Source organism: Anopheles merus, chromosome 3R, assembly GCF_017562075.2.
Source record: "Anopheles merus strain MAF chromosome 3R, AmerM5.1, whole genome shotgun sequence".
NCBI classification, from domain to species: Eukaryota; Metazoa; Arthropoda; class Insecta; order Diptera; family Culicidae; genus Anopheles; species Anopheles merus.
Window position 1 is genome coordinate 1,407,546 of NC_054084.1, and position 27,868 is coordinate 1,435,413.

The 27,868-nt window shown below is 46.9% G+C and overlaps 5 protein-coding genes across 29 annotated transcripts in view; 3 read left to right on the forward strand and 2 right to left on the reverse strand.

Moving 5' to 3' along the window:
* Positions 1-10,222, forward strand: part of LOC121595247 (kinesin-like protein KIF21B) — a 39,719-nt gene extending 29,497 nt beyond the window's left edge. For 11 of the 16 annotated variants that reach the window (XM_041919067.1, XM_041919057.1, XM_041919060.1 and 8 more), the window contains exons 8-15: positions 36-238; positions 314-2,283; positions 3,187-3,669; positions 4,915-5,058; positions 6,070-6,214; positions 6,276-6,565; positions 6,636-7,277; positions 7,545-8,605. In XM_041919067.1, coding sequence (XP_041775001.1) covers positions 36-238; positions 314-2,283; positions 3,187-3,669; positions 4,915-5,058; positions 6,070-6,214; positions 6,276-6,565; positions 6,636-7,277; positions 7,545-7,698 — 4,031 coding nt within the window. In that variant the 3' untranslated portion in view covers positions 7,699-8,605. Of the gene's footprint in view, positions 1-35; positions 239-313; positions 2,284-3,186; positions 3,670-4,914; positions 5,059-6,069; positions 6,215-6,275; positions 6,566-6,635; positions 7,278-7,544; positions 8,827-9,397 lie in introns of those variants that run through there. The other 5 variants (XR_006005143.1, XM_041919070.1, XM_041919071.1 and 2 more) reach the window with 5 other exon arrangements.
* Positions 10,223-11,575: 1,353 nt separating this feature from the next.
* On the forward strand, positions 11,576-15,321 carry LOC121597953. Of its 5 annotated transcripts, XR_006005493.1 has the most exons (5): positions 11,576-12,213; positions 12,283-12,838; positions 12,917-13,887; positions 14,005-14,341; positions 14,418-15,321. XR_006005493.1 is itself a non-coding variant. In XM_041924309.1 (3 exons), the coding sequence occupies exons 1-2, from the start codon at positions 11,684-11,686 to the stop codon at positions 13,841-13,843; spliced, it is 2,091 nt and encodes a 696-aa protein (XP_041780243.1). In that variant the 5' UTR covers positions 11,576-11,683; the 3' UTR covers positions 13,844-13,887; positions 14,005-15,321. The 5 variants fall into 5 exon arrangements, 1 of the variants encoding a protein (XP_041780243.1); XR_006005492.1 differs by having other exon boundaries at positions 12,283-13,887; positions 13,973-14,341; XR_006005491.1 differs by having other exon boundaries at positions 12,283-13,887; positions 13,994-14,341.
* LOC121597955 (ATP-sensitive inward rectifier potassium channel 8) lies at positions 14,076-15,337 on the reverse strand. The gene is made up of 2 exons (XM_041924315.1): positions 15,158-15,337; positions 14,076-15,077 (listed from the first exon to the last, which is right to left on the reverse strand). Exons 1-2 carry the CDS (start codon positions 15,335-15,337, stop codon positions 14,076-14,078), a joined length of 1,182 nt encoding a protein of 393 aa, XP_041780249.1.
* Positions 15,338-15,666: 329 nt separating this feature from the next.
* On the reverse strand, positions 15,667-19,146 carry LOC121597954 (ATP-sensitive inward rectifier potassium channel 11-like). Of its 4 annotated transcripts, none has more exons than XM_041924314.1 (6): positions 19,079-19,146; positions 17,736-17,933; positions 17,453-17,580; positions 17,178-17,377; positions 16,138-17,094; positions 15,667-16,055 (listed from the first exon to the last, which is right to left on the reverse strand). In XM_041924314.1, exons 3-6 carry the CDS (start codon positions 17,469-17,471, stop codon positions 15,804-15,806), a joined length of 1,428 nt encoding a protein of 475 aa, XP_041780248.1. In that variant the 5' UTR covers positions 17,472-17,580; positions 17,736-17,933; positions 19,079-19,146; the 3' UTR covers positions 15,667-15,803. The 4 variants fall into 4 exon arrangements, with proteins under 4 accessions (XP_041780248.1, XP_041780247.1, XP_041780246.1 ...); XM_041924312.1 differs by lacking the exon at positions 19,079-19,146 and adding an exon at positions 18,035-18,257 and having other exon boundaries at positions 15,668-16,055; positions 17,736-17,930; XM_041924311.1 differs by lacking the exon at positions 19,079-19,146 and adding an exon at positions 18,035-18,257 and having other exon boundaries at positions 15,668-16,055.
* LOC121597952 lies at positions 18,734-27,230 on the forward strand. Of its 3 annotated transcripts, none has more exons than XM_041924306.1 (9): positions 18,734-18,944; positions 19,457-19,893; positions 19,972-20,732; positions 20,813-21,071; positions 21,569-22,095; positions 22,186-23,058; positions 23,135-23,234; positions 23,370-23,513; positions 23,674-27,230. In XM_041924306.1, exons 2-9 carry the CDS (start codon positions 19,671-19,673, stop codon positions 24,435-24,437), a joined length of 3,651 nt encoding a protein of 1,216 aa, XP_041780240.1. In that variant the 5' UTR covers positions 18,734-18,944; positions 19,457-19,670; the 3' UTR covers positions 24,438-27,230. The 3 variants fall into 3 exon arrangements, with proteins under 3 accessions (XP_041780240.1, XP_041780242.1, XP_041780241.1); XM_041924307.1 differs by having other exon boundaries at positions 18,742-18,844; XM_041924308.1 differs by having other exon boundaries at positions 18,735-19,893; positions 21,656-22,095.
* Positions 27,231-27,868: the final 638 nt, after the last annotated feature.

A 27,868-nucleotide genomic window follows, 5' to 3' on the forward strand; every position in this document is an offset into this window, starting at 1 on the left:
GTTTAGGTTCATAACAATTGTTCACTCTTCTACAGGCAACAGTCAGACGATAATGATTGCATGCGTATCGCCAAGTGATAGAGATTTTATGGAGACGCTAAACACGTTGAAGTATGCCAACCGAGCTCGGAACATTAAAAACAAAGTACAAATCAACCAAGATCAGAGCTCACGGACCATATCGTTATTGCGGAGAGAAATTGCCAATCTTCAGCTCGAAATTCTCGAATACAAGCAGGTGGGTTTGTCGTGAAAGTGAGTCATGTAATAGAATTATTAACCATTGTGTTCTATTTTTCTTGTTAAAATGCAGGGCAAACGCAGCATCGATGCAGATGGTAACATAGCCATATCCGATGTGTCGCTGGAAAATGAAATGCTATCGCAAGACAATAAGCGACTGCAGCAGCGAGTGAAAGCGATGCAGGAGACTATAAATGCCTTAACGGAAAAGAATGCTGCATTGCAGGCTCAGCAGACGATAGCCTCCCTGCACAAGGCATCCGCCGCTGGGGACGGTGGTGCTGATGCTACGAGCACTAACAATGGTTCTAGTCCGGTCGGCACGGCAGGTGGTAACGATTCTGCCATGCAGGAACTGATAGTCGGTTATATCAGCGAGATAGAAAAGCTAAAGGCGAAGCTGATCGAATCGGAACAGATGTTCCAGCAATTCAAAAAAGCTAAGAGCTCGCAATCGAAGCTTGGCATAAAAACGTATCCGTTTATCGAAGATAATCCGGAAACGATGATCAATATGTTAAAGCACGAGATGGAAAAGGAACGAGAAACGCTGATGTCCCGATCGTTACCGGGACTCGAGCACGAATCCAGCAGTATGGACCAGAACTCGGATAGCGATTCGGACACCGAATCGGACGATAAGGCTGAAGTGTTGCGTGCGGAGATGTCCGACGTGAACTCGGACATTGAACTGAAAGTGCGGCTAATAGAACAGCTGGAAGAATCTCAACAGCGATTGCAGATAATGCGACAACAGTACGAGAAGCAGTTCAACTTGATGAAGGAGAAAATATCCAACACCGAACGTGAGCGTGATGAAGTGCTCGCCACCATCGGCAATGGAGGTACGGGTGCTATGAACAACAAGGGACAAAATTCAGGTAATGAGACGGCTATCAAACGCGTGAAGGAGGATTACGAGCGAAAGCTGAACGAGCTGAGGCGCCAGCTGAACCATTTCCAAGCGACGAACAAAGAACATCTGCGGCTGCAGCGTAATATGCAGGCGCAGGACGCAAAGATCAAAATACTACGAGGTGAACTGGCGGAGCTGAAGCAGGTGAAGACACGACTGATGAAGAAAATCCAGGAAGAGAGCAACCGCCACAAAGAGATGGAAAGCCGCAAGACGCGCGAAATTGCGCAGCTTCGCAAGGAAACGCGGAAGCATAAAAATATGATAAAATCACTGCAGGCACAGGGTGCCGCCAAGGATCAGGTACTGAAGCGAAAGACTGAGGAGGTTTTCAACCTACGAAAATCGCAGCGTGGAATAATGAGCTTAAAGGCGGCTGGGCGTGTGCAGGGCAACACATCGATCGGCAGTATGCTGCAGGGCACGAAACGCTTCAAGAGTCGCTGGGAAGAGTTGCAGCGTTCGATTATGCGAGCGGCTCGCACACGGCAGGCGGTGCTGGAGCTGGAAATGGAGCTGGAGCGCGTTATGCAAGAGCGTGACGTGCTGTCACGAGATCTGACAAACCTGCGGCAGCGAAGGAAGGACAACGCTGAGTCTACACTACAAGATCTCGTGTCGGAGGAGGACACGATAATAGCGAACATGAACTACTTGCACGACACGATCACGGAACTACAAAAGTCGATTATCCAGATAGAGGATGGAAAGGATCTGAACTCGGAGCACTTGATGCTGCAGACTATTATGGAGAACATCGGAACTGTCGAGGAGGCCAAATTTATGCTGCAACGTGTCTGTACCGTTACCATTGGGCATGTATGCGAGGCCGGCGTGGCACAGTCCAAGCTGCGTGAGCGAGACGCACTACTAACTGAGCTTCAGCGTGATACTAGCGTACAGGAGCAGCTACTGCAGTACATACTGACGCGGGCTCCTGCAGCTTCCGCGTCGGATGCTAGCTTTAGCTCCGCCCAATCGGCCAACTCGTACGTGACTCAATCGCAAGCGAATTTGTTGGAAAATGGCGAACCACAACCGTCCTCATCACAGCAGTATCGTTTACCCCACGTGGTGGATTCGACGACGCGCAGCCCCTCACCGAGCAGCAGCAACACAAATCTGTGAGTAGCCATGTTTTCATGATCCGGTTCGTAAGTGAACCTTTTTTGCAGCTTTTATTCCCATCAATAGCGCACATAACACAGGCAAGCTTTTCCACTTGGTTAGTTTGATGAATGTGTAAATGTGTGGTCTAGAGTGTGTTAGATAGTACGTACCAGCACTTTGCCAGTGTGTTTAATGATTCAACGGTCCTGTTTACATCAAAGTCTTGTAAATGTATCATCGGGATAATCAACGGTCTTCGACATGGTGGACGTTCTGAAGCGCGTCATATAGATTTCAAACCAGATCTTCAGATGTCCATCGAGTTTTGTAACTTGTATATTAAAAGATCTTACTACGTTTTCTTTCTTCTGTGTCTTCCCAGTTCACGAAGGTATACGCATATGCAACGAAATCGAATGAACATTGGTTATGAAGTTGTCCGACACAAGTCTCAGTCTAATTTGCTGCAGAATACGTACTCCTGCAGTGAAATAAGAAAATGACGTCAGAAACACTAAATTTGACTTAGTAGTAGCTTTATGTTTTCGGGCGAATATTCTTCATAGAACTTATGTTCTGCATTGTAGAATTTACAGTGCACATGTGTTTTATTTGTTAATATCCATTCATTGACCTTCCAGCTGTTAAGTTATCCGCGTAGGGTTTTGCTACGTTTTTAATGTTCATTTACGTGTGATATGATATGGTTTGATGATGTTTTTTTTTGTTTCTTTTTCCCCTTTTTAATTTTCTTTCCGGGCTCTTCTATTCGCTTTTTCTCTCCTTCCCTGCTCTAAATGCACTTACCCCTCTCCGTTTACCAATATGGTTTTCTTCGATCACGTTACGACGGTTCCCCTTGTTAAATACTTCCCCTGTCCTGAAACCCTTGCATTTTGGGATTGAATGAAAATTAGCGATTCTATCGTCACCTACAGGAACTCCTCGAAACAAAGACGAAACCCATCGGTGGTACCCTCGGTGGCTACCATTCAGGATTTGCTGTACGGCAGCAGCTCCAGCTACGTCGGTCCTGCCGGTGACGGTGCTGGTGGCGTTGGCATTCCCGATCGGAATCTCAACCACAGCGCCGGCAACGGTGGAACGGGCGCTAGCAATGGAGCCAGCAGTGGCGGCAGTAAGCTTGAGAAAGTGGGTATTTGTATTTATCTCGAGGATTCCGCAGATGACGATGACACGAAGCACCCGCCCTCTCTGCAGGATCGGCACGAAAGGTCGGACGTTATGACCCGCTCGTACACGATACTGGATGGGGCGATGGATGCGGTCGCGGCTGCTAACGCAGGACTACCGATCGCACCACCGCCACCAGTGGCTCCCGTTCCTGCCCGTACGTTTGTACCGCTTTCGCGCGTTCCCAGTGCACCCGGTTCGCTAAAGTAAGTAGTCGCGGGCAATGCAACGCTGCCTTCGGTGTTGGTTTATGGGATTCTTTTGCTTGCTTTAAACTTTATACTGACCTTTTGTTGTTGTTGTTGTTGTTGTTATTGTATCTGCCTGCGTGTGTTATGGATGCTGTGAGATATCGGTGATCGAAATAGCTACTTGTAAGTAGCTTTCATCTCATTGTTTCGTGTACATCGGACGTTGATTGAGGATTGCGCGATTGAAGATTCCGCATGAGTGCGTTGTGACCAATAACCAGAATGCTGTGCTCTGCTTCCTGTTTTCGACTGTGCACCGAGCATGTATGCGTTTGGTGGTGCAAGTCATCTCTATCTGTTGCATCCGGAGCCATGATGTATCGTTTCCCTTTGTTTTAGAAAAATCATGCTGCGTCTACTGGCCACCATCGATATGTTGTATCGTCTGCTACCCATACAGGCCTTTCTAGAGCTTAAGCGGCTTATAGAAAGCAGTTTGACCACCATCGGTGAACAGTTGCTTCCTCCACCAGCAGTACTGCTGGAGGATAGCGGCAGCATCGTCCCGGCAACACTGCACTACCGAGGCCACTCAGCCGCTGCCAAAAGAGAAAATGGATTGTTTGCTAAACACTGAACCCCAGCATACTATACTGTTCATCTATTCTTGACAGCTTTTCTGATTAACATCGGGAGTTTGTTTGCAAGAATGGTGTTGCTATTGTTTTTTGTTTGTTTAGTGTGAGCGTGCTTCTGCTAGAAACTGCAGCCAATATTAGCTTTATCAACTTGAGATCGATGGATTTGGTATTGTTTTGTTTTTTTTTTCTTTTCTTTTCGTTTGATTTTTCACTGTTTCATTGCAGAAAGTTATCTCTGCGGTCGGGATTGCACACAAAGCTTTAAGATGTAGATGTAACTTTTGATAGACAGCACTAGTAAAATAATGCGTTGTTTTTTATTGTCTGTGAACATGTAGAAATACTGACGGGTATTGATTGTGATCAGTCGCACTGCCATTTGAATAAAAGATTTCTAGAAGGTAAACGGGGTCTATTTTGTGATACCATGGGATGAAGAGTTTTGAGATGGTTTGGAACACCTTTTCAAGATTGATTACATGACATTGCCGCTCCACATCCGTACGCACAACAGCAGTAGCTATGTTTGTATCATGCAAGGGAAATCATGCATTTAGCACGCAACAGTCACAACGATACACGTACTTTAATCACAAAACTCGACACACACATCTTGCAGAGGTTTGCAGCCGCATCAAGGATTATCGCGCCAGAACAGTACGGCATCGCCGCTGCTTGCCAGAAAATCGTTCGAAGCGAGCGGTGCTCCCTCATCCCCAAGAATCAGCCGAAGGACGTTTACCAGCAAAATGTCTCCCGGCATGTGAGTATACTTGTGTTGATTATTGGGCATCAGTTATAGGAGTTATTGATAGACTTTCCCTTGACGAACGCATAAATAGTTGTTTTTGTTTTAGCTGAGATCAGGCAGAGTTTTAAGCCGTTTATATAATGATAGAAAACAACTTTCCCACTTGTTGCCCTTTCAGCGGTTTGATAAGTGATCATCAGTTTAAGAACTCGGCAGTTTACTACTACGGCAAACGATGATTGATGAACAACGAAGTTTTCTCGTAGATACTGCTTCTCGGCACGCGCACCGATTCCCCATATAGGATAGTATAATAGCTCAATACCATTTTTCATTAGCGTACCGTATCTGATGGAGTTGACCAACTAAAACCAGTTATTTTGTAATGTATTAAACCTTCATGGCCGCGGAAATGTGCAGTATCAATACCAGTCGCTAACGCATAGTAAAAGATTTATATTTGTTATACCCTGTATCGAATAAAATTGATAAATCTAGTTAAGGTTTTGTTTGAGATCAAAACAAATAATTCAAACTTGTAATGAAGTTAATAAAACAATTAGTTGTTATTGTTCTACTAATACTACGAGATCGCTTCGTCGTTCATAATGTTTTACAGTTTTACAGTTTCAGATAATCTAATAAGCTTTAATATTGACAACAGCATGTTTTAAATGGTTGCATTTGTTAAAAAAGATCCAAACCTAAAGAACTGAATCGACAGCTGTTTTTGTTGCGATATGCATATTAATCTCTTGCCAAAAATTGTTTCATTTTATACACTCAACCATCATCGCTACAAACGCTCGAAACTAACCAAACCGCGTTGGAACCGATGCTTGACCGATGGGCGTACTTTAATAATGTGCGTTTGTGTGTGTGACCTACTGTTGTGTTTTTGCTGAACTGACCTGACTGGCTGCTTGCTTTAATCACACAACTAAACGTACTGACACATCATCATAAACCACCATAATGCACCCGTGCACAAAATCCTCATAAAACCTGGCATGAGTTCTGCAGTGAGGATTCGAACGACGTACCAACCTCGCCACCAGTTTACCGGCGGGGAATATCCCGTGAGGATAATGGGGACGTGTTCTCCCGTCTCGGTGCAGGAACGCAGGATCCTCAGCCCGGAGGAAACATCAAGGAACTCAACGGAAGGGTAAGCTTCTGCTGGTGGAGATAGGTTGCAAGGATAACTAATGGAATAATGTCCATTTCAGTACAAGGCTGGTTCTCCGCTTATCTGCACCCACGTAGTTGAAGGACACACCAATTCGGTGCTCTCGATCAAGGTGAGCAATCAGATGCTGTTCACAGCGGCAGCCGATCGTACGGTGAAGGTTTGGGATCTGCGAACAAACTCAACGCCACACTGTCTGACGGGACATCTGGGCCCGGTGGCGGCCGTTGAGTACGATCGGGTGAACAATCTTCTCTTTTCGGCCTCGGGAGCCTTCGTCAAAGTGTGGGATCTGCGGAGCAGCAACATTCGTCCAATAATTACTCTATGGTAAGTGCAAAAAAAGCTCCTGGTGTATAGCGATAGTGGATTTGTAAGTGGTATTGTTTACTTGTTGCAGCTCCTCTGGAACGACTCTACCTGCCAACGCTACCCTGTCCGATCTAGTACCAGGGGAATGCTCCATTACGGCCCTCACGATGGGTGCATCGGGTAAGCTGTACACGGCCGCCTCCGATAAGGTGCGCTTCTGGGATCTGCGTCAATTTTCAAGCCTTGGCCGACTGTCCGGTGGCCACCAGGCGGCCGTCATGTGTCTGACCGCTTGGGAGGGACCGAACAACACGGACCTAGTAGCGACAGGATCGAAGGACCACTACGTGAAGGTGTTTGAGGTGAACTCGAGTGGCGGTGTTGTGCAGCCCCTGTTGAACCTGGAACCACCGCATTACGACGGCGTTCAAGCGCTAGCCGTGGCGAACGATGCCATCGGTGTCGATGCGGAGCTGTTTTCCGGGAGTCGTGACTCCGGGATCAAAAGGTGGGACCTGCGAAATGGAGAGCTCAAGCAGTCGCTCAACAATGCCCACAAGGGATGGGTATCCGGGATGGCCATCTACGGTGATATTCTTCTGTCTAGCTGTCGCGGTGGCGTTGTGCGCCTGTGGAATATTAAAACTTGTGACAGTCTGGCCGAAATGAAAACGGAACAGTCGATCAATGACATCGTAACGAGCGATAATCGCGTGTTTACTGCATCGAAGTGAGTATTTACTGTATGTGGTTACATTCATCCTCCTACATTTCCTGTATTTCCGTTTCTAGTTTAACAATAATTTCCTACCCTCTATATCGATTTTGATCTTAGCTATATTTTTTCTTGATATTAAGCGGTGGTGTGGTGCGTTTGACGATGGATCGGTTTTACGGTTCTCTTTTTCCTTTCTCTTTTTCTCTTCCTATTCTCTTGCTCTCATTTGCTTGTTCCATACATTCTCTTTATTGCTCTTCGTTGAATGCATTCACATAGTTCCGGTGAGGTACGGATCTGGCGATTTGTAACCACCGATTGGGATTCGCTGAACGCATCTTCGTCCGGTGCTGGATCAATCGGCGCCAGTGGCAATGGTGGTGGTGGTTGTGGTGGTGCAGGTGGTGGAGGTGGTACTAAAGCAAAACGTTAACTAAACTCATCCCAGCATATTATACATGCCGATTTAATAATGCAACAAACTTCAATAATCTCTAATGCCTCAATTTTAAAGATTTTAACACAATAATCTACCTTATGTCTAGCATGTATCGTAGTAGTTGTAGGGCTGATTCCGGTTCCTTATGTGATAGTTCATAACAAAGGATGTAAATCATCATAGCGCAGCTAACGGAAATTAATAAGCATTTAATTGAAAGGAAACTAGCAAGCATGCACCGAAGGCTTAAAGTAAAACGATGCCAGGGAAAAGCAGAAGACTTATTGATGTAGAGATTAGACTGTACGATGTTTCATCTGTGAAAGGCAAATAATAATTAAGTCAGATTACTTCATGAGCAAAGGGCTACAGCTATCCAGTGAGTTTGATTGCTTATTTAGCATTTGTGTTGGTTTAATTTTTAACAATCATGTAATTAAAAGCAAGGCTGCTTATTTATTCACGCTCAGAACTATTCTATTCAAAGAAGAAAAGGAAAAGAAGCAAAAGACAGAACCTGAGTGGTGATAAGAGTTGGAACAATATGCTTTGAACATAGAACAGAACAGCGTATGAAGGGACAGATGAAAGGAATAGGATCTTCCTAGTGGACTGATTAGGTGTGTAAAAACTGGATAGCGGATTTGTACCTTCGAGTTGTTCGTAAAGGTTGGGCTTTGGAGATAATGGTTTAGCTTATGATACACGAAGCTTGTACATTATAACATGCTACGCCTATTTTATACTGAGCCTCTGTTTTCTTATAACTGATGCAAAATTCACATTTTTATGTATTTCAATCGAAAGGATGTGGGCAAAATTAATCATCTGGCTGATGGTACTGGTGTGGACGTTACAGATGATATTGTTCTTCTTCTGTCCAATTAGCTGCAAGCAAAGAGCCTAAATGATGGAGGGTTTGCTATCAAAAACATTAGAATAGGTAGCAAAGTAAATACAACACACCCACCCCTCCCAAATTGAGTGTTTTGTCCGCAATGGACCAACGTTTCAAACATTCCGTGTTAACTGTTTGTTTTAAATGGAATTATCTAATATTTGCTAGCAGCTTTGTGACTTTTCTTCTGACTTGTGCAACTCATGAGATAAAGCAATCGATTTGTAAGTTTTCTTTAAAGTATTTTCTTGTTGTTTTCGGATGTTTTGCTCGTTGTTATCACATGTGCCATTTTCATATTTATCGTTATGTTTTACTTATTTCATTGATTTTGTTACTGTTTTTATGTTAAGCTCTCATATGTATTGACACTGATCTATTTTTTTAATGCTAGCTACGCAAAGTTATAATTATTTGAATGTTACAAAGAGTACATCGACACTTTGACACTTTGTAAATACAATTAACTACTTTTCTATTGTGAGGTGTGAATATCTTTCAGAGTTCCTGACCATATTAAAAGTTTTAATCAGTTTATTATATCTATTACAAAGCGCTACCCGTTTTCTAAAGCACCAAATATTATGTTGTGCCATTCTGCTTCCTTTAATTTCAAAACCTTAGTGAAAACCTTGTTCATTCGCCGTAATTGATCGTCATTCATCCTACACCGCTTTTGCTTGATGTATCATGTTTTTCTTCTCAATGTTTTGCTTCTTGTTTGAATAGCGATTGTTCAAACCCGATTGTAATGTTGTGTTTTTTTTTCTTTATCACACCCTCTCCCCCTCCCAGCGATGGAAAGGTTCGCCTGTGGCGTGTTTCGTCGGCAATTCGACGGCTAGGACCGAATGAAACTAGCATATGACGCCAGAGCACGGAAGCGATGTCCACATCTGGTCGGTTGATGTACACCAGACAGAGCAGTTTGCGACACAATGTAATGACCCAGTCGGCTGAACACTCCAAACTCGTTGTTGATGGCAGGGCAGCCTTACCAATAATGACTCGCAGCAGCTATAATCCATCCACAGCGACGGTATCCTCATCATCAACATCGTCCTCATCGTCCTCGTCATGCGCCCCGTCGACATTTGCTTCCGTGCCTCCGCTAGCTACAGGTAGACCATTAGTGCCCAACAGTGCCGCGACCGGTTTGGCAACGATGTCAAGCTCGTTGCGAAACAGCAAACTCTATCGCAGCCTAAACCACAACTATCTCAGTATTTTGAATCGCACAAATCGAAGGTAGTTGTTCCTACTGGGGCTAGTTGGTTAGAGATAGGTTAGATTATGGGTGTTGAAAATCTATCAACACTTTTGCTTGCGTCTCTTACCATTCATATGCTCTCTTTATGTGTCCGTACACTGGGTTACAACAGCATTGGTGTATTCCCGGTAGGAAGAATTTGTGTGCGTTGTTTAGATAGACACAAAACCAGCCTAAACTCTGTATCCGGTTTTGCTTGATGGTGTATATTCGAAAACATTGAGCTTACTAAACACTATCACCAACATCGTATTTTTTACGTTGTGTATATCAGTAATCTTTTGTGTGTATAAGCTTACAGCATGCTCAAGCTATTATGAACATGACATAAACATGATTTAGGAATGATACTTATTTTTGTGTTGGGCAAATTATTTTCTATTTTTGTTTGCGATTTAATATCATTTCACCATGATTAATTGATACGATCCCGCGGGATACACACATCCTGCGAACACAGCAGAAATGGCCAAATTTCTTACGTTTAGTTTTGTCTTTTCCGCGTTGCGGTTATTTTTACCTAATCAATTATTTTTCATTTACCATACATGTACGGAGTATGTTTAATATTGGTTGTGATTTTAGTTTATAGAAGAAATCGATAAGTATTTACTTACTTCGTTTTGCTTTGTTAGGCTCCACCTATTATTACTTAATCAACTATAACCAGATCACTTTCTTCACAGTATAATTTGTATTTGTATGTAAATCTTAATTTGAATTGAAAGTGATATAAGACTCTAATGACAATTTATGGTTAATTTTTACCAGTATTCTCGTATAGCAGCAAGCAGATTATGTCTTTGTATTGCTAATGTTTTTCTGCCACGATCAGTATTGCGTTGTTAAATGGCAGAACAAACGTTGCGTTAATTTTAGAATAATTTTTGCATAAAGATCAAGCCCAACTAACACTGTGACCGGCTTCCTTCATTGTACTGGATTACAAACATTCCAAACAAAATCCTTGTTTTATTTGCTTCTGGATAGTTATCATGCTCCAAGCTCAACTGCAACTTGATACGATGGGTATGTGGAACAAATGGAAGGATAGAAAGGATTTATGAAAGAATACAGGTACATTAGAGGAGCGAAAGTAAGTTTAGATTGTGTCCGTGTGTAGAGTGTGTAGTACTGGCACGAAAAGATTGTTTAGGATCGTCAACGCAATGTTATGTAATGGATTGTAATAATGAATCTAACTGATCGTTATTGAGTGTATACCGATGGAAAAGTCTGTAACGTGAAATCTAGAGCTCGACAAGAACAGTAAAGATGCTACTTAGGAACGTTCAAATTGAATAAATAAAAAAAAACTACTAATTTGCAAAACAAATCCTATCGCAAATGGAACTGAAAAATGAAAATGATGAAAGAAATATTACTTTTGGCCAAAAACAGTATTTTTCTGCCACATGGTATACGGCCTGGAAGGGAAATTATGCAAGTTTGGCTTTTACGAAGCTATTTTGATGTTTTTGGACCTGAGAAACGAGTAAAAAATGGTTTTAGCTATTTTTTTAAACAATTAAATAAACATAATTTGGCAATGTAATGAATATTATTTCAACGCGTGTAACGAACGGTCAATTCAAATAGCGCTGCCCGGATGACATTCGGCTCACTGCTGTCATCTGGCTCCTTGGCAACTGTGCTGTCAACAAACCAAACATTTGAATGACCGCGGCTTTTTGTACGTAGCAGTGCGTCCCCATCGCTTGCTGACCCGTTGCGAAGGGTCTCCATAAACAGTGCCTTCTAATTTAGAGCGTATTCGCGATCGATTATATGAGTGGAAAAGTAGCGCAAACATGTCGGAGATAGTATCGTGTGCAAAGGATACACAGCTGCACAGCTTCCCGGGGCTGGAGCAGCTGGCCAGCAGCGCCCATGTCGTTAGCGATGGTTCCTACTGCCATTTCTTCGGCTCCTCCAAGCTGTTTGTCCGGGCCAACAAAGATTGGGGTATCGAGCTGCTGCGGATCAAGCCAGGAACGGACCAGCAGCCGGATGGAGCAGGAAAAACGGGTAGCAGCGGTAGCCGCACGATCGCGAATGTGAAGAAGATCATGATCGACAATCTGTACTGTGTTGCCTGTCCGAAGACGGCTGGCAAGGAGGAGATTGCGATCGGGTTGACTACCGGCACGGTGCGGTTCATGAACTACAAGAAGGCAAACTTCACGAAACGGTTCGACGCCGACCGGATCGCCATCGGAGTAACGTTTATGGACTTTAACGCGACAGACGATTTTTTGGCAGCCGTGTTCGAGAACGGGCTGGTGAATGTGTACGGCATGAAGTCTAACTCTAAGCTGCACACACTCGCATTCGACAAGAAGTAAGTTTATTATGATCGCACAGGAGGTCAATCATCGTTATACATCTGGTTTTCTCCCATCGTCCACAGCACCGTCAAAGCACGATTTCATCCGACGAAACGGTTCTCGATGGCCATAGCGTCGTACAACGGTGCCGTTCTGCTGTACGATACCCAGTCGAAGAAAACGATATTCTCGCAGACTACAGCCCACGCTGCCCCGTGCCGCGATGTGGGAATGGTTGAATCGTATCCCGACTATCTGTTCTCGGTAGGCTATGACAATGTGATTAACATTTTCGACACCAGGAGGAAGGCAACGGCGTCGCAGATCCAATCCAACTATCCTTTCGAATCGCTGGCGATCGCGGAAGATGGTATTCACTTGGCGGTGGGCAATCTGAAGGGCTACGTGTACGGGTACGACCTGCGCAACCTGAAGGACCCGCTAAACATGCAAAAGATTCACCAGAGCTGCGTGAACAGCATTGCATTTGTGCCGCAACCACGTGAAGGATCGAACCGGCGCAGCATGATTGAGCTGGACGAGTCGAAGAAGGTAACGAAAAGTGTGCGTATCAGTGAAGGAGGACAGCTGGACGCGAATCACAAAGAGCAGACAAGTCGTCGTCCCGACCGGCTTACGGTAAACGATCCTCAAACACCGCTCGGAGCAGTGGAACAGCATGACAGCTTCATAGGAGAGATCGATCTGTTTCTACAGCGCCGCGATGCACCGATGGATTGTCTCTCCCGGCTGAGCACGTCATCTCGTTTGAGCACGGACTCGCGCAACAGCATGCAGATGGCGGGCAATAATCTGATGGGCTTTCTGGAGGAACTGTCCGATTGTAACATCGATCCGGAAGCTACCGAATCTCAGACACTACCGGCCGCTGAATCGAACTCGGGTGTGGACGATAGCTTTGTGAACGTGAACCGTTTGCTTAGGCGTGTAAAAGGAGACGTTTCGAGAAGGAAAGCCCACGGTGTAGGCGATAATTTGGAGTACATTCGCGAGGAAGGATCTGAGGTAGGCGACGGAGCGAATGAAGTGTTAACCAGTAGCAATAATCAGCCTGCTGCCACTCCAAGAGTTCTCGCCGAGAGTCAGCAGGGAAACACGTTTGCACCGTTGGGTGAAGGGAAAAAGAGCAACGTTCCCGCCGATGAATCGGAACAGGTCGCTGAGGTAAAATCGGACAAGGAAAATCGCACTCGCCTTTCGACGCTGAAACCGGAGGTATACACATCAACACCGGAAGCATCGACTGTGCACCTTTCCACAGTAAGCACGGTGGAAAAACGGAAAGACTCCACAACGCCCGTCTACAGGGACGGCGAAGAGTCGGCAATGGTTCGGGAAGAGATTGCCGAACTGCGGAAAGCAATGATGGACAAGTTTGAGCAGTGCACGTTGCGCCAGTTGGATGCGGAGCAGGCGATGCAAAGCCACCTGTGGATGTGTATGTACAATCTGTGGCGGGAAACGCAAAGCAAGCTGGAATCGTTGGAACAGTACGTTAGCACCGGACTGGGGCTGCTGTTGCCGAGGGATGAGTTTGCGCAACAGTTTCTCAGCATGCGGGCAGAGAACGAGTCGCTGAGGGCACGTTTGAAACAGCTGGAGGAAGGTGGAAAACATGCGTAGGAGTAAGGAAGGGAAGGTCTCTCCACAAAGTATCCATACCTCTGGTGAGTTAATGAATCTTTTTGCCTTATACTTCATTGTGTTGAAAGGTTTTAGGTATTGAGAATTGTGAATTGTAACATATATTAGTGTCTTACTGTAATATATAAGCTTTACTATAGGTTTCTATGAATTGCAATTGAAGATTTCTGATGCATGAAACGATTATATTTGTTGGAAAGAAGCCCATTTTTTATACATTACTATCGGCCGTCTTCGGCTCCGAATCGGAATTCGCACTGTCTCTGAAAATGATACTCGATTCTTGGCGAGCCGGTCGGTCGTGCTTAACATCTCGTTGTAGCCGTTTCTTCAACATATCTAACTGGCGCGCACTGCACAGTGGCGTGTCGACCTGCTCTATCTCATGCATGCGCTCGTTTACTGCCACATACGACTGCTTTCGTGCGTCATACTCCACAATGTCACGGAACCGATGGCCCCAGCATATTTCCGACGGTACGTAGGAGGTGCGCGCCTGATTAATCTGCCCCGTCGTCATCGTGCCGCCCGTAATCGTTATCACAATTTCCAGCTTGCGCTCGAGCAGGTCCGCCGCGGACACATCATACAGCGGGCTATCGCGATCGATCACATGACAAGCGGTAACGGGCCAAAGCAACACCAACCGTCCATCGTTCTCCAGCTTCAGGTAGGATTCGTTCTTCTCGATCTCCTCTCCCTCGGCGGTGCGTCTCGATGCGAGCAGGACGGCCGTCACCTTGGTCTCGATGGCATGCTGCCACTTCCGGTCGCAGATACGAAACACGAAGCACAGCTGCCCATCCCGCTGACAGATCACGGCCCGTCGGCTGAACTTCATTTCGGAGATTTTCTGCGGCGGACGGACCAACTTCGCGTACACCACCCCGAGTATGGCACCGTCGATTAGCAGCCCCACGATCAGCTGGATGGTGAGCAGTCCGAACGATTCTGGACATTCCTCGGTCGGTACCTTTTCGCCGTATCCGGTAGATATTTGCGTTTCCATGCTGAACAGCACGAACCCGATAAAGTTGGTGGCTCCCTGCACGCACGGCATAACGCCATCGCCCAACCGTTCCCCGGTGGCTGAATCCTGAATCAGATCACCGTGAGCGTAGGAAAGAATGTACCACAGGCCGGCAAAGAACACCCAGCTGCCGACGTAGCTGGCGACAAATACGAACAGAACGTAACGCCATTGCTCTTCCACCTGCCGGGAGTAAGGCAGAAATGCTCGTTACATGGCAACTTCCCGTTACAAATTGGCGCCTTTCCCACTCTCCCACTTACCAGTGTTGTTACCAGATCTTTCACGAAGCGAATCGACCTTTGGGGAAGATTGTAAATACGCACATTTCGTTCGCCAATTTTGTTCACCACACGTGTGTCGAGCGTTAGCCGATCTTGCGAACCAGAATCACTACTTTTCGGTCTCTTTCTGAGACCTTCTTGTGCACTGGAGGAATCCATTGTACTGCTTCGTTTCTGCGATCGTACGCACTGATATGCCAGATATTCCCAGCTTCCTCCTGGAGGATAGAGCGCCGATGTTGTCCGTGATGATGTGATAAGATATCGCTAATGTGTGGCCACTAACGGAGGTGTTCGCTTGATGGGTTAAATTAAAGACGCAGCAAGCGGCACGGACTGGACGGATAAGAATTAAGCCAATTGCAAACAGACGCACGATGGTGCGCGAAAGGGTGGGTGGGTGGGTGGTTGGATGGATGGTTAGGAAGAGCAAGGTTAGAGATCATGATGAATCGTCCAGTGCGATCGAGTCTCTAATCTTGTTCATCGTACTAAACGGATTTTGGATTCTTGCTGCGTTTGATGCATAATTTATTTGTTTAGATCTAAATTTCACTAAGACTATAATGGAATACTGACAATTTTGTGAGCAGAATACTTCTTTCCCGCAATCTACATGTGTAAGTTAAGTTGCAGTTGTTTCCTTTGAGTCGTTACGGTTACCAGCGTCAACGGACACCGGTGGTTCAATCAATGTTCCGTGCTCAATGGGAACGGCAACAGGTTGGCTATCCTTGGGCGAATCGTCGTACATTTGTTTGCCATTCTCCATCGTTTGCTCCTCTTCTTCTTCTGCTTCGGAGTAGATTTCGTTGAATCTCACAAACGAGCTGGGATTGCTGCGCAGTCTAGAATGTATTTTTGAGCGGAAAGATGCCTGCAATTGAAATAGAAAACGGATTTGGCAATATAGCAACGGTGGAAGCTTGGTTACTTCTAATGTTCGTTGATCAACCTACACCTAGCCTGCTGTCATCGTCTGCAGAAGGATAATCATCGGCACCATGATGGTGCTCGTTTTGCAGCTCATCGAACACCTCCTCCAGCTGGCGTGCACTGCAGAGCGGTGTGTCGACCTCCTCCAGCAGATCGAGCTGCTCGTTCATCGCCACATAACACTCTCGCTTCGGATCGTACTCGATGATGTTCTGAAACCGATGTCCCCACAGAATTTCCACCGGTATGTAGGAGGTGCGGGCCTGCGTGCTCTGCCCCGTAGTCATCGTACTGCCCGTCATTGTGATCACGATTTCGAACCGCCGGTCAAGCAGATCCGCCGCCGAAGTGTCGTACAGCGGGCTGTACCGATCGATCACGTGACAGACGGTGATGGGCCACAGGGGTAAGACACGCCCGTTGTTTTGCAGTCGGAGGCATGTTTCGTAGCGTTCGATCACGTTCGAACCAGCGTGGCGCTTTGGTTCGAGCATGGTGGCCGTTATTTGCGTCCCTATCACGTGCTGCTGCTTGTGGTCACACACACGAAACACGAGGCACAACCGACCATCGCGCATACAGATCACGGCCCGCTTGCTAAACTTCATCTCACACGATCGCTTCGGAAGGCGAATCATTTTCGCGTACACAACACCCACCATCGCGCCTCCGATCACGAGTCCGAAGACGATCTGTATTAGCAGTAGAAAGAACGCTTCCGGACACTCCTCGGTTGGGACGATCACACCGTACCCGGTGGACACTTGCGTTTCCACACTGAACAGGAGAAAGCCTGTAAAGCTGGTCGTTCCTTCGACGCACGGTTTGTTGCCATCGCCGAGCCGTTCGCCCGTGGTGGGATCCTTGAGCAGGTCACCGTGCGCGTACGCGATTAGATACCACAGGACCGCGAAGAAGATCCAACTCGCAACGAAGCTCAGCACAAACAGCATCAGCGTGTAGCGCCATTGTTCGTCCACCTTCGGGGAGAAAGTAGATTGAGAAATGATTATTAATTTCGCCACTGCAGCAGTAGCTGTGAATCCCCCTTGCATGATCGTACCAACGTGGTGGCAATGTCGCGCACGTATCGAAGCGACCGTTGCGGCAGATGGGCCAGATGAACGTTTCCTTCGCCCTTTTTGTTGATGACACGTCGCGCCTTTATTGCTCTGGTTCCCTGATGCTGAGGATCTCGTCGCATCCGAAGACTCTGCAGACTGCGGGCACTTCGTATCGTGATTGGAAACTTTGGTTCCGTGTCTGTAGATTAGATAGGTGTAGGAGTCGAAAAGATCGTTCGTTTTGTGGCACACGAAGCTACAACACCGCAAATACCTGTTTCCGCATTGAGCATCGATGCAGGCTGATCCGAATTGCTGAAGGCATCTTCCGTCCCGAGATCGTTAATGATGTGATGTTGTTTTCGATCGATTTCCGACTCCGAACTCGTATCGTCTTCTATCCTATCGAGACAAACCAAACACGCTATTGATAAGACCCGTCCACTAGTGGGTGCGATAAGAGAAATGTTTGAAAACAGTTCGTCCGAACGCATGTGGTCCATGTGATGGGATAAGATTCGTGTGCCCCCCTCCCGCCTCACTTCCTCTCCTCTTACCATAATCTATTTCGATCGAAGGCCGGTCGACGTATGTGATAAGGACTACCGGGCGCTGACCAGGAATATCGCTCCTTATCGTAGTCCACAATCTTGATCGGTCTGGAGAATCGATATTCGATGTGTTGCTGATGTTCCTGTGCTTTGAGCCAGTTTTTTCGCGCAGAATACGGACTTCCGGTGAGCGAATCCAGACTGCTGCGGAGTGATGATAAAGAAAATGCCAGTTTATAACACAATTCTTCTTCCGAACTGAAACAGTGTCATTCAAGAAGCTGTAAAAATGAGCAAGTACTTACTCGAGGCTCATTGTTAACTGATTGAGGATGGTCACAAAATATGGCTAGTAAGTAGTAGGTCACTAAAATTCGAGACAGACGGCAAAGAGAGCAGTACCGCGCGCGTGCAGTTCGCTTTACAATGTGATGGCAATTATCAGTAGAAATAGATGGGGAGTGAAATCGATGCGCTAGCAGCACCCCTTCTGCCAATTTCGATAGTTGATAAGATAGGCGATTGCCTTTTGTTTTGCTGTGATTCATAGCGAACGTGCGAATTTGAGGGTGTGAGTGTGGTTTTAAATGAGATGCAATAACATTCTAATTATTGGAAGTAGCAGACTAACAATCAAAGGGAAAGGAAGATACAAATCATTGTTTCATCCAAAATTCAAAATTCAAATTGTTCACGCGCGCAAAGAAATCGTTTGATACGAACTGTCAGTGGGGCTGGTGTTATTTGTGTCATAACCTGTCAATCTGGATCTATCCGCACAGTGGGACGCTACCTGCGGAGCAGCAACATTAATTTGTTATTTATCGCACAATCGATCAAAGAAATGTAGTACAAATAATGCGATTTTTTATTAAATAAATCAAGACACAGTCTGAAAATAAGAAAACTTTCTAGACCGCATTAAAAAGTCCTTGAACTTGAGCCCAAACAGCACCCGCAGTGCTGTCAAGCACCGCGAAGGTGTGCGAGAGTGTGTGCGCGTGAATGTGTGCGTTTCCCGTAAACACACGGAGAAAAAGAAGCTAACACCATTTTGACAGATCGCCTGTATTTAGCGAGAAAAGTTGGTTTTTGCTCTACGCACAGAAACGCAAGTACGAAATCGTGTGCTGTGTATACCTCTCGCTTCCCTAAAGAAAAGTGCTTTTCCATCGAGTGCAAGCGGGCGGATCGAAAGATAAACGTGATCCTACGGTACGCGAACAGTACAGTTCGTAGGGCGCTTTAGGCGGGTCTCCGGTTGTGGGCAGAATTTGTGGCGGTACACACCGTTCTGTTGTAGCGCACCTCGCGGGCGTTGTTGGGGTGAAAAGTTTGTGTTTGCTTACCTTCGATATTGTGCTGCAACGCGTATTATCAACCCCAGTTCAACGTAGAAAGAGGTGCTCCTTCGGGAGGCAAGTCGTACACTGTGGTAAAGCTCCTGCTTGGTAGTGGTAGAAACCGCGCTGCTAGTAGTGTTGTGTTGAGCCCAGCGTGTGGGATGCTGGCATCGCAACGAGTCGTGTTTATGTTGTGTTTCCCACGTTCCTTCAAGCCGTATAGTCAGTGGTACTGTCTGGCAGCAAAGTGGTCTAGATCGCTTGAGGCAGTGTATTTTCGGTGAAATATTTAAAGCATAACCACGTTCAGTGATGTAGCATAGGTAGCCGCAGGTGCAGCATCCTTGGCTAAGTTATTTATCTATCTCTCTCTCTGGTAACCAGCAAACAGTGTAGACGTGATAGAACACAGCAAGTGTGACGAAAAAGTGTTAAAATTGGTAATATTTTCAAACTCATCATACCGATGGCGTCTCCTGCCAGGGAAGAGCACGTTTCCCAGGCAGAACGTAGCGTGTGATCAAACGCGTTTGTGTGTTGTGTTGTAGAGGGGAGGCTGGTCAACAGCAGCAGCAGCAGCAGCAGCAGCAGCGGCAAAATGTCAACGAAAACAACCACAACCACCACCACCACATCGACTGGCCGTAGTAGCAGTAGCAGCGGCGGCAGTTCCGGCGAGTTCGATGTTGCCTCGTTCGAGAAACGGCTGCGTGACCTGAAGGATACGCAGGACAGCATTCAGCATCTGTCGAGCTGGTGTTTATCGAGGCGAGCTCACCACAAAAAGATCGTCAGTAGCTGGCTGAATGTGCTGAAGCAAGGTAGGTGAATTGTGAAATGGATGGGATGATGATTGTTTCTGTGCAAATTTAACAAAAGCATTGTTTTCTCTATTGCAGTGAAAATCGAAAGCAGATTAACGTTGTTCCATCTGGCCAACGATGTGATACAGAACAGTAAGCGCAAAAACTACGAGTACGTCGACAGCTGGGGAACGTACCTGCAGAAAGCGACCACGCTGGTGCGGGACGAAAAGGTGAAGCACAAGATTTTGCGCATCTTCAAAATCTGGGAAGAGCGGGAAATCTACAACGAGGAGTTTTTGGCCGATCTGAACGGGCTGCTAAGCGTGACGACGTCGTCCGCCAAGAAACTCCAACAGCAGCAACAACAGCAACAGCAACAACAGCAACAACAACAGCCGCAGCAGCTACAGCAGCCGCAGCAGCAACAACAAAATGCCCTCGGCTCGAACCAAAGCGGCGCAACGCTCGCCACCGGGCCGACGAAGCTTACGGAGACGAAATCGGTCGTTAATGCGAACAGCACCCAGCTGGACGTGGACGACTATCAGGCCACCCATCTGGTGGCGATCGTGCGCGAATGTGTCAAACACCAGAGCGACACCGATCAGACGTTCAAGGGACTGAACAAGAAGCCGCACGTCGATGTGGAGGTGGTAATGAACTCGATCAAGGGCAAGGATCGCAAGCGGGTGGAAGCGGTCGAGCTTGAGATCGACGATCATCTCTCACAGTACGAGAACGTGGTGGATGTGCTGAAGACGGAGCAAAAATCACGCCAAGAGCTGCTGACCGTGCTGGAGCAGGCGCGACTGTTCTACGAGAACCAGCGCACGGAGGTGAAAGTCGTGGTGAATGTAAGTGAATCTTACGGGGTTTTTTTTTATGAATTCATCGCCACCATATGATCATTTTGGGAAAAAAATATTTGTTTCAGGCATACCGCAACTTTGGTAACCGGCTCAAAAGCATGAAGAAGAAGCTGGACGAACTGACGGTAAGCTTGCCGAGTCCGATCCCATCGCCGGACATCAATGCACCGTCGCCGGTACCGTCGGATGGTGACAACATTCTGCCGAACGAGGACAACTACTTCCCCATGATACAGCACCAGGGCAGCTACATGGGCGGTGGACCACTTTCGTTCGACATCAATGACTTCGGTCGCAGTAACTCACCGATGGTTATGAACAGAGGTAAGTGGTGGTCGGCGTGCTGCGCTGTGTGTGTGGGGCTTCGATCGTAGATGCATGCAGCTGGTGGGATGCGGCCGGATACATTTTCATTTCTACCAGAACATTATCATTCTTATTTTGTCGGTGCTATTATTTGGGAATTTGGTTTTCGAGTAAAAGATCTTATGCGTTGTTCGGACATTACACAGTAGATTAGTTTGAAAAGCTTGTTTGTTTCTTCTTCTTTTGGTGAATTTGGTCACGTTTATAACACGAACGATAAAAGCACACTGTAGTGAAAGTTGCACACTGTAGGGCAGGAATATTTGTTTGTATGTTTGTTTTTTTTTGGCACACGCAAAACGGCCCCGTGCGCGCTCATGATGTCGTGTTACTTTCATGTTTCTGTATTCCCCTACTTTTCCCCGTTCTTCTTCTTCTTCTACTTCTGTCTGACTACTACTAAAAACCAAAACACACAATGCGGCTTGGCCCGGATTTGCACGGTGATCCGGCAGTACAACCGATACAAGTGATAAATTCGCGTAAGGAACAATCGGAAGGGGTGAACGATTTCCTGAAGACTTTTTTCCCCGATCCATCAGGTTACCATCCAGGGCCGCCGGTGAACGCGTCGAACATGCCGACGGGTGTGAGTGGTGGTGGTGGCGGCGGAAGCGGTGGTGTCGTACCAGGATCCCAGCCACCTCCCGGCATCGTCCCACACCCGTACGGTGGAGGTAGTGGAGGTGGTGGTGGAGGCGGTGGTGGTGGTTTTATAAATCCTTGGACCACCTCAACCCCCCGTGGCCCACCACCGGGCAGAGGGAATAATGGTGGATACGCTGGCAATAATAGGCCCCCGCTACCGTACGGTGGTCCACCGATGCTGCAGGACTATGGGGCACCGCAGCAGCCGCCGGGGCGCAATGCGGGACCGGTCGCACAGCCCCTGCAGCCGCCACCAATGCCGCCAATCAATCTGGACGCATCGGACGAGTATAATTCGACCTGGAACATGTCCATGACGTGGGACGGGACTCATGTAAGTAAATTGATGAGCTGTGTGTGTGTGTGTGTGTGAGGTTTCATGACGGTGTACTGATGCAATGTTTTGTCTTTTCTCCACTTGCAGGACTCATCCGGCTTCCAAAGTTTGGAAGCGCCGGTCTCTCCGTCCCATTACGATCGCAAGGGTGGCATGCTGCTGGATTACGGCGACGGCAGCAGTGGTGACGGTGGGCTTATGCAGGACGTGGACCATCGACAAATGTCGGGTAATCTGTCGATGCCTTCGTTCCTGAAGGAAAAGGGCCGCTTGGCTGACGTTGACCATCGGAATCTAATCTCACTTACCGGATCGCCCGGAGGTCCGCCGCAGCTGAAGGACTTGCACGAGCTGGACGCACTGGACGACAGTTCGTCCTCGAGCAGCATGCCGATGGCGTCCGGTATGCGTGGAGGCATGCATAAACGCAAGCCGGCTCCCCAACCAGTACCTGCTCCTCCTACGGTGCCATCGAACGATTCGGACAGGGGTGGTGGTAGAGGGTCTGTTTGGGCGGCGCACGGCAACGTTTTCCCCGTACCGACCAACGACGTCGACCTAAGGCTAATGGCTCCGTCCGGTGCATCGTCATCGTATGGGGTACAGGCGTCAAATTCGGCCCTGACTGTGGTTCCGACAACGGACGGCAGTTCGGAGGCGGTGTCGAACGATGCAGGGGACGAATCAAATGATCTGGATATGAGGATACAATCGCTGGAGAAGGCGATCGCAGCACAAATAGCGAGCAGTGGCAATCACAGCACGGTTCCACCCCTGTCCCTGGACAAGCTCGATGATGCGGATGGGGGGTCGGATCTGTTGGAAGGTGGTTCGGCACACGATGGCGAAGAGAATGAGGATAGCGTACACTCGGTCGAAGGCGCAGCGGAAGGTGACGGTGAACTGAACCTACCGACGCTGCAAACTCCGGTCTCGCTGCTGGAGATTGACAGCTTTTTGGTAGGTAGCGAAATGCTTTGCAGGTGGAAAATGAATGATAATGGGTCACACTTGTTTTGTTCTTCTAACGATGTAGCAAAACTTTGAACGGGAAAACTTTGACGATTTTACCAAACCACCGGCCTTGCTGATGAGCAACCAGACCGAATCGTCCCAATCACCGCCAGCTACCTCAGGTAATTCATAGTTGTACCGTAGGATTGAAATAGAAATGATTGTATGCGTTGCGAAAGTGGTTTTTGTACCCATTGAATTATGCTAAAACACTTGGTGCTATTGTGTGTTGGGTCTCAACATTATACATTTAACAGACCGTTCCGTTCCGGCGACGGGAGAATCGAAGCGAAATCCTTCCGATAATACGGAGAGCGTCGACATGGATGTGTCTGAGGAAGAGGAGGAAGACGAGCCAGTGGAACAAGATGAGAGCAAACGTTCACCATCACGATCGTCAGGTAAGCAAGCAGCAGGAAGGTGTATTTGGTGGCGTTCGTCGTTCGAAAAGGTCGATTGGACCGATTTTCCCAATGATTATATGGAATGCTATATTGGCATGTTTACACTTGCCTCCCTTTTTTTCCACCCGATATCCGTTGCACAATTTGTATCTTGCAGCTGCGTTTCATCATGGCGCGGACGCGGAGAATAGTAGTGAGGCTCCGGCAAAGGACGAAGGACAGACTAGCGACAGCTCGCTGGTGCGACTGTCGCTGAACAACGGCATTGGTGGCAGCAACAACAACAGCAGCACGGGAGGAGCTAACAATCCGACGCCACCGTTGCATCAGCGGCCCCCATTGCTACCGGATCCGACGTTCCCGCACGGCGCTGGTCCTAAATGGGATCTGCCGCCACCGAACCTGATGAGTTTGCCGATGCTGGGCAACTTTAATGCGGTCCTACCGCCACCACCGACGCCTGGTGCGCTGGTGGGAAAGCTAACGCAGCCACCGCCGACGGCCGGTGGTGCTATTTGGGCCGATCAGCCACCGCCAGTCGGAGGAGGCGATGGTCCTCCGAGCCTATTTGGCACACCGAACCGTCCTCCACCGCCGCTTCCGTTCGGTTCGGGTGGCCCGAAAGGCATCGGTAACAACAGCTACCATCGCGGTGGAGGTGGTACGCCACGTGGTGGCGGCCGCGGCCATAATCGACCACCCTACTTTCGCGGTGGTGGAGCGGGTGGTATGCGGCCAAACATGATGCCGGGTGGGGGAATGATGATGGGTGGCCCGGGCGGAAGTCCATTCGCTGGACCGATCGTTGGTGGCACTGGTGGATCGCCGGGAATGCGCGGTGGCTATCATCGGGGTGGTGGTGGTGGTGGTAACAAATTCCGCGGCGGAGGTGGTGGAGGCAACAATCGAACCGGCTGGTAACGAGGCTAGGGTATGCGCGATTGTCGATAGTGTTAAGACGCAGACGATAGTTAGTGTTGATCGATGGGGATGGCAGCACCGGTAACATAGGAAGAAGGTATGCGTTCGCATGCGGATACCAAGAAGAGAGCCGTCTAATGTTTAAGTGTTGACCGAAGCGTGGATAATACGTAGTAGAGTTAGTAGGTAAAGCGCAAGGGGAGGCATAATTCTACCGAATAGAAAATGTTACAGGACGATGGCACTGCGTGCTAATTCGATCGAAGTGCAGGATTGTATATACATACAGTAGCGTATAGAAAATGTACTATATAGCAGAAACACTTATCGCACTTATCGAAACCCCCAAAAACAGGAAATAGCACAGGAAAGAAGAATCTGTAAAGCAACAAACAATTGACGTCAGATGATCTTGTTTCCTCGCGCCGGTCAAAACGGGGACAAATGCAGACGACACACTGGATTGCCACAGAAAATGGGTGGAAGTTATAGTTTGCTGCTGGAGATCTATAGTTCGTCACAAGCGCGGTACTACGCTGTGCTGCTGATGGTCGGATGTGGGATAAGCCAATGGCAGCAATGCGCGATCACAGAACACCGATGCAACATTTGATGAAACGGGCATTCAAGAGATACCTAATGAAGAAGCGATTTACGTTTTGTCTTCTAGAGAGCGGCTGTTTGTTGTCAGTCAGTCCCTTACTCTTATCCTTTGTAGCTAGCATACTTCTAGCGCTACTTGAGTATTTGCATTCTGAAGCGCGTTCTACGGCAAGCCAGTAGCATACATTTGCATTTGGGTATGCAACCACGATACACTATTACTACTCTTCATAATCAATCACAATCTCCTTCTGCGCGTGTGTGTTTGTATGTACTATTTTCGCACGTTTCCTGTGAATAACAAGTACTGTAAAGCTTACCTTGGGGGAGCTTTTACAACTTTTTCATAAATATATCACTAACAAACGAACATATAAAGAGTTATTACAGCGGCTAGTAGACCGAAACAATATACCAGCATCGTTAAAAAAACACACACACACATAAAACAGGGGCATGAGTTAAAACGTGAGAAACGAAATAAAACCACAACATGCTGTAAAAGGGTTATAAAATACCATACCATGTGGGTGTATGTGTGTGTATGTGTGAGTTTAAAATACATCTCTGTAGGGTTTGTAAGAATGTAGGAAACAATACAAAACAAAACAAAGAACTGTATTGCTTGTTTCTTTTAACTGGACCCGTTTTATCTCTCTGCCCTTCCTGTGGAACCTTACTACTACTAGTACTACACCTACTACTACTACTACTACTGCTAGACACTATAGATGTTTTACAAGTGTTTGAAAGATAGAAATAAATTAAAATGTGTTTAATTCGTGAACCGATGGCGGTGACTGACTGTTTGCCGGTGACTGTGCGACACTCCGTCGCCTATGTATGGACGATTGAAGGTGTTGTTATTTTTTTGGTTGTGTTTGTTTCTTCTATTAAGTACTTTTGATTTGCTTTTTGTATGTGTTGTTGCGTTTTATGAGAACGATATGTACCAATGCAATATTGTTTTGATGAAAGATTATTTCTTTTAATTAGTGCATGGCATGAAGCCGTACGATGCTTTTGTTGTATTGACAGTTTTGAATTATTTAAATAGTTTTTGTGCAGTGTTTTGGGTTTAATCATCATTAAACCAATGGTCTTTGTACGTTCATACAGCACAAAAAGTGTGTCAGCTTTTATTATCCATTGCTCAGACTTTGTAATGAAGAGAAACAATGTACCATTTGTTTAGTATTCAATGACTAGTACCTGTTTTGTGACGATTGACTTTGAATACTCATACATATGTTTCATTTTTATCATATGATAACATGATATGTTTCATCTTTCATTTCCATATGGATAGGTCATGTGTGTGGGTTTGCAATAATATCATATTTGATTTAAAGTTAGAGATGAATTTCCTCATGAAATAAACTCTTTTAATATTGTGGGTCTATTTGTTCGTTTGTTAGAGTAATTAAAGATTTTTTAAAAAGAAAACAATTTCATTTAATTATCTGTGCATAATTGCGTGTTACTGTATCGTTCGCTGTTACCTATTGCTACCACACCGTCCGCTAACTCGCCGCCCGTCCCCGTAGTGACCAAGATTGAACTGACGAAAAAAAAAAAGGAAAAACACACATAATCGCATGCACAGCAAACCTTCCCACAGCAAGCCGCTGTTTGGCGGTGATCGATCTCCTAGGATTAATAGTTTTCTGTGCTGCCCGAGATAGTCTGCCCCTTATTCCCTATGCTCTCACCCCCCCCCACCACAGAGCTGTTGGTGGGAGAGGTATAACTCATTGCATTGTAGATATATCCTTTTTTGTTAGTACCATTTTGAACGTTAATCATCAAATGAGTAGGCGAGGAACGAGATTCATTTGGGCGACAAACAGGAACTTTATTGTACAAAAGCAAAGAATACACGCGTAGTGACGCGGGGAAGGTCCCATTTAGGTATTAAATCATAACAAAACGGTACTAGTGATAGTCGTCAGGAATAGCTTTAGGCAGACGGCGTTTGATAGGAGAGCGTTGGAGGATTTGTTTTGTTTGGTAAGGTGGACAGATACGTACAGAAGCTGTAAATAGCCCACGCACACGCGGCTGGGATGAAAGAAGAGCTGCCGGAAGGCTAGCAAGATCGGTGCGAAGAACAGTGGTGGATCCATCCGACAAACGAGGCTGAAAATCAGCGTACAATCGAATACAATACAAGCTCAGTTTGTAAAATGATGTAAAGCGATGAGGTTGTTTGCTACATCCGAACAGGGTCTACGTGTGTACAGTTTGAGCATTTACATGTAAAACACTCGCACTATTCGCACAACGTTTAAGCAGCGTGAGACAGACAGACAGACTCAGACAGGCTTTCAGGACATTGACAGCATCCCTTTGGGAAGGCGAAATGGTTGGTCTCCGGTCAAAGGAGGCTTTTATTATCGAATCGAGCACGAATTTCATAGTGAAAATCGGCTGATGGGGAGAGCGCGGCAGGCATATCGAAAGCGCCGCCCATCCTGAGTGGGGGAATATAATTGGAAACATAATACAGTGATTGACACGGTAATGATTGGTTCAAGGTCTAAGGGGGTGGGGAGGGGGGGACCTCCCTTCTGATGACGTAGTGAAGGGAATTCGGCAAACTGCCGCTGCGTTGTGGCCGGTGTTTTGTTCCATCTCTCGCGCGCGCACACCGAGATAACGCGTGCAACCCGAGATTTGACGACCCCCCCTCCCCTCCCTGGTTGGCGGTTGTGGTTGTGTGTGTGTGTGTGTGTGTGTGTGTGTGTGTGTGTGTGTGTGTGTGTGTGTGTGTGGTGTGTGTGTGTGTGTGTGTGTGTGTGTGTGTGGTGTGTGTGTGTGTGTGTGTG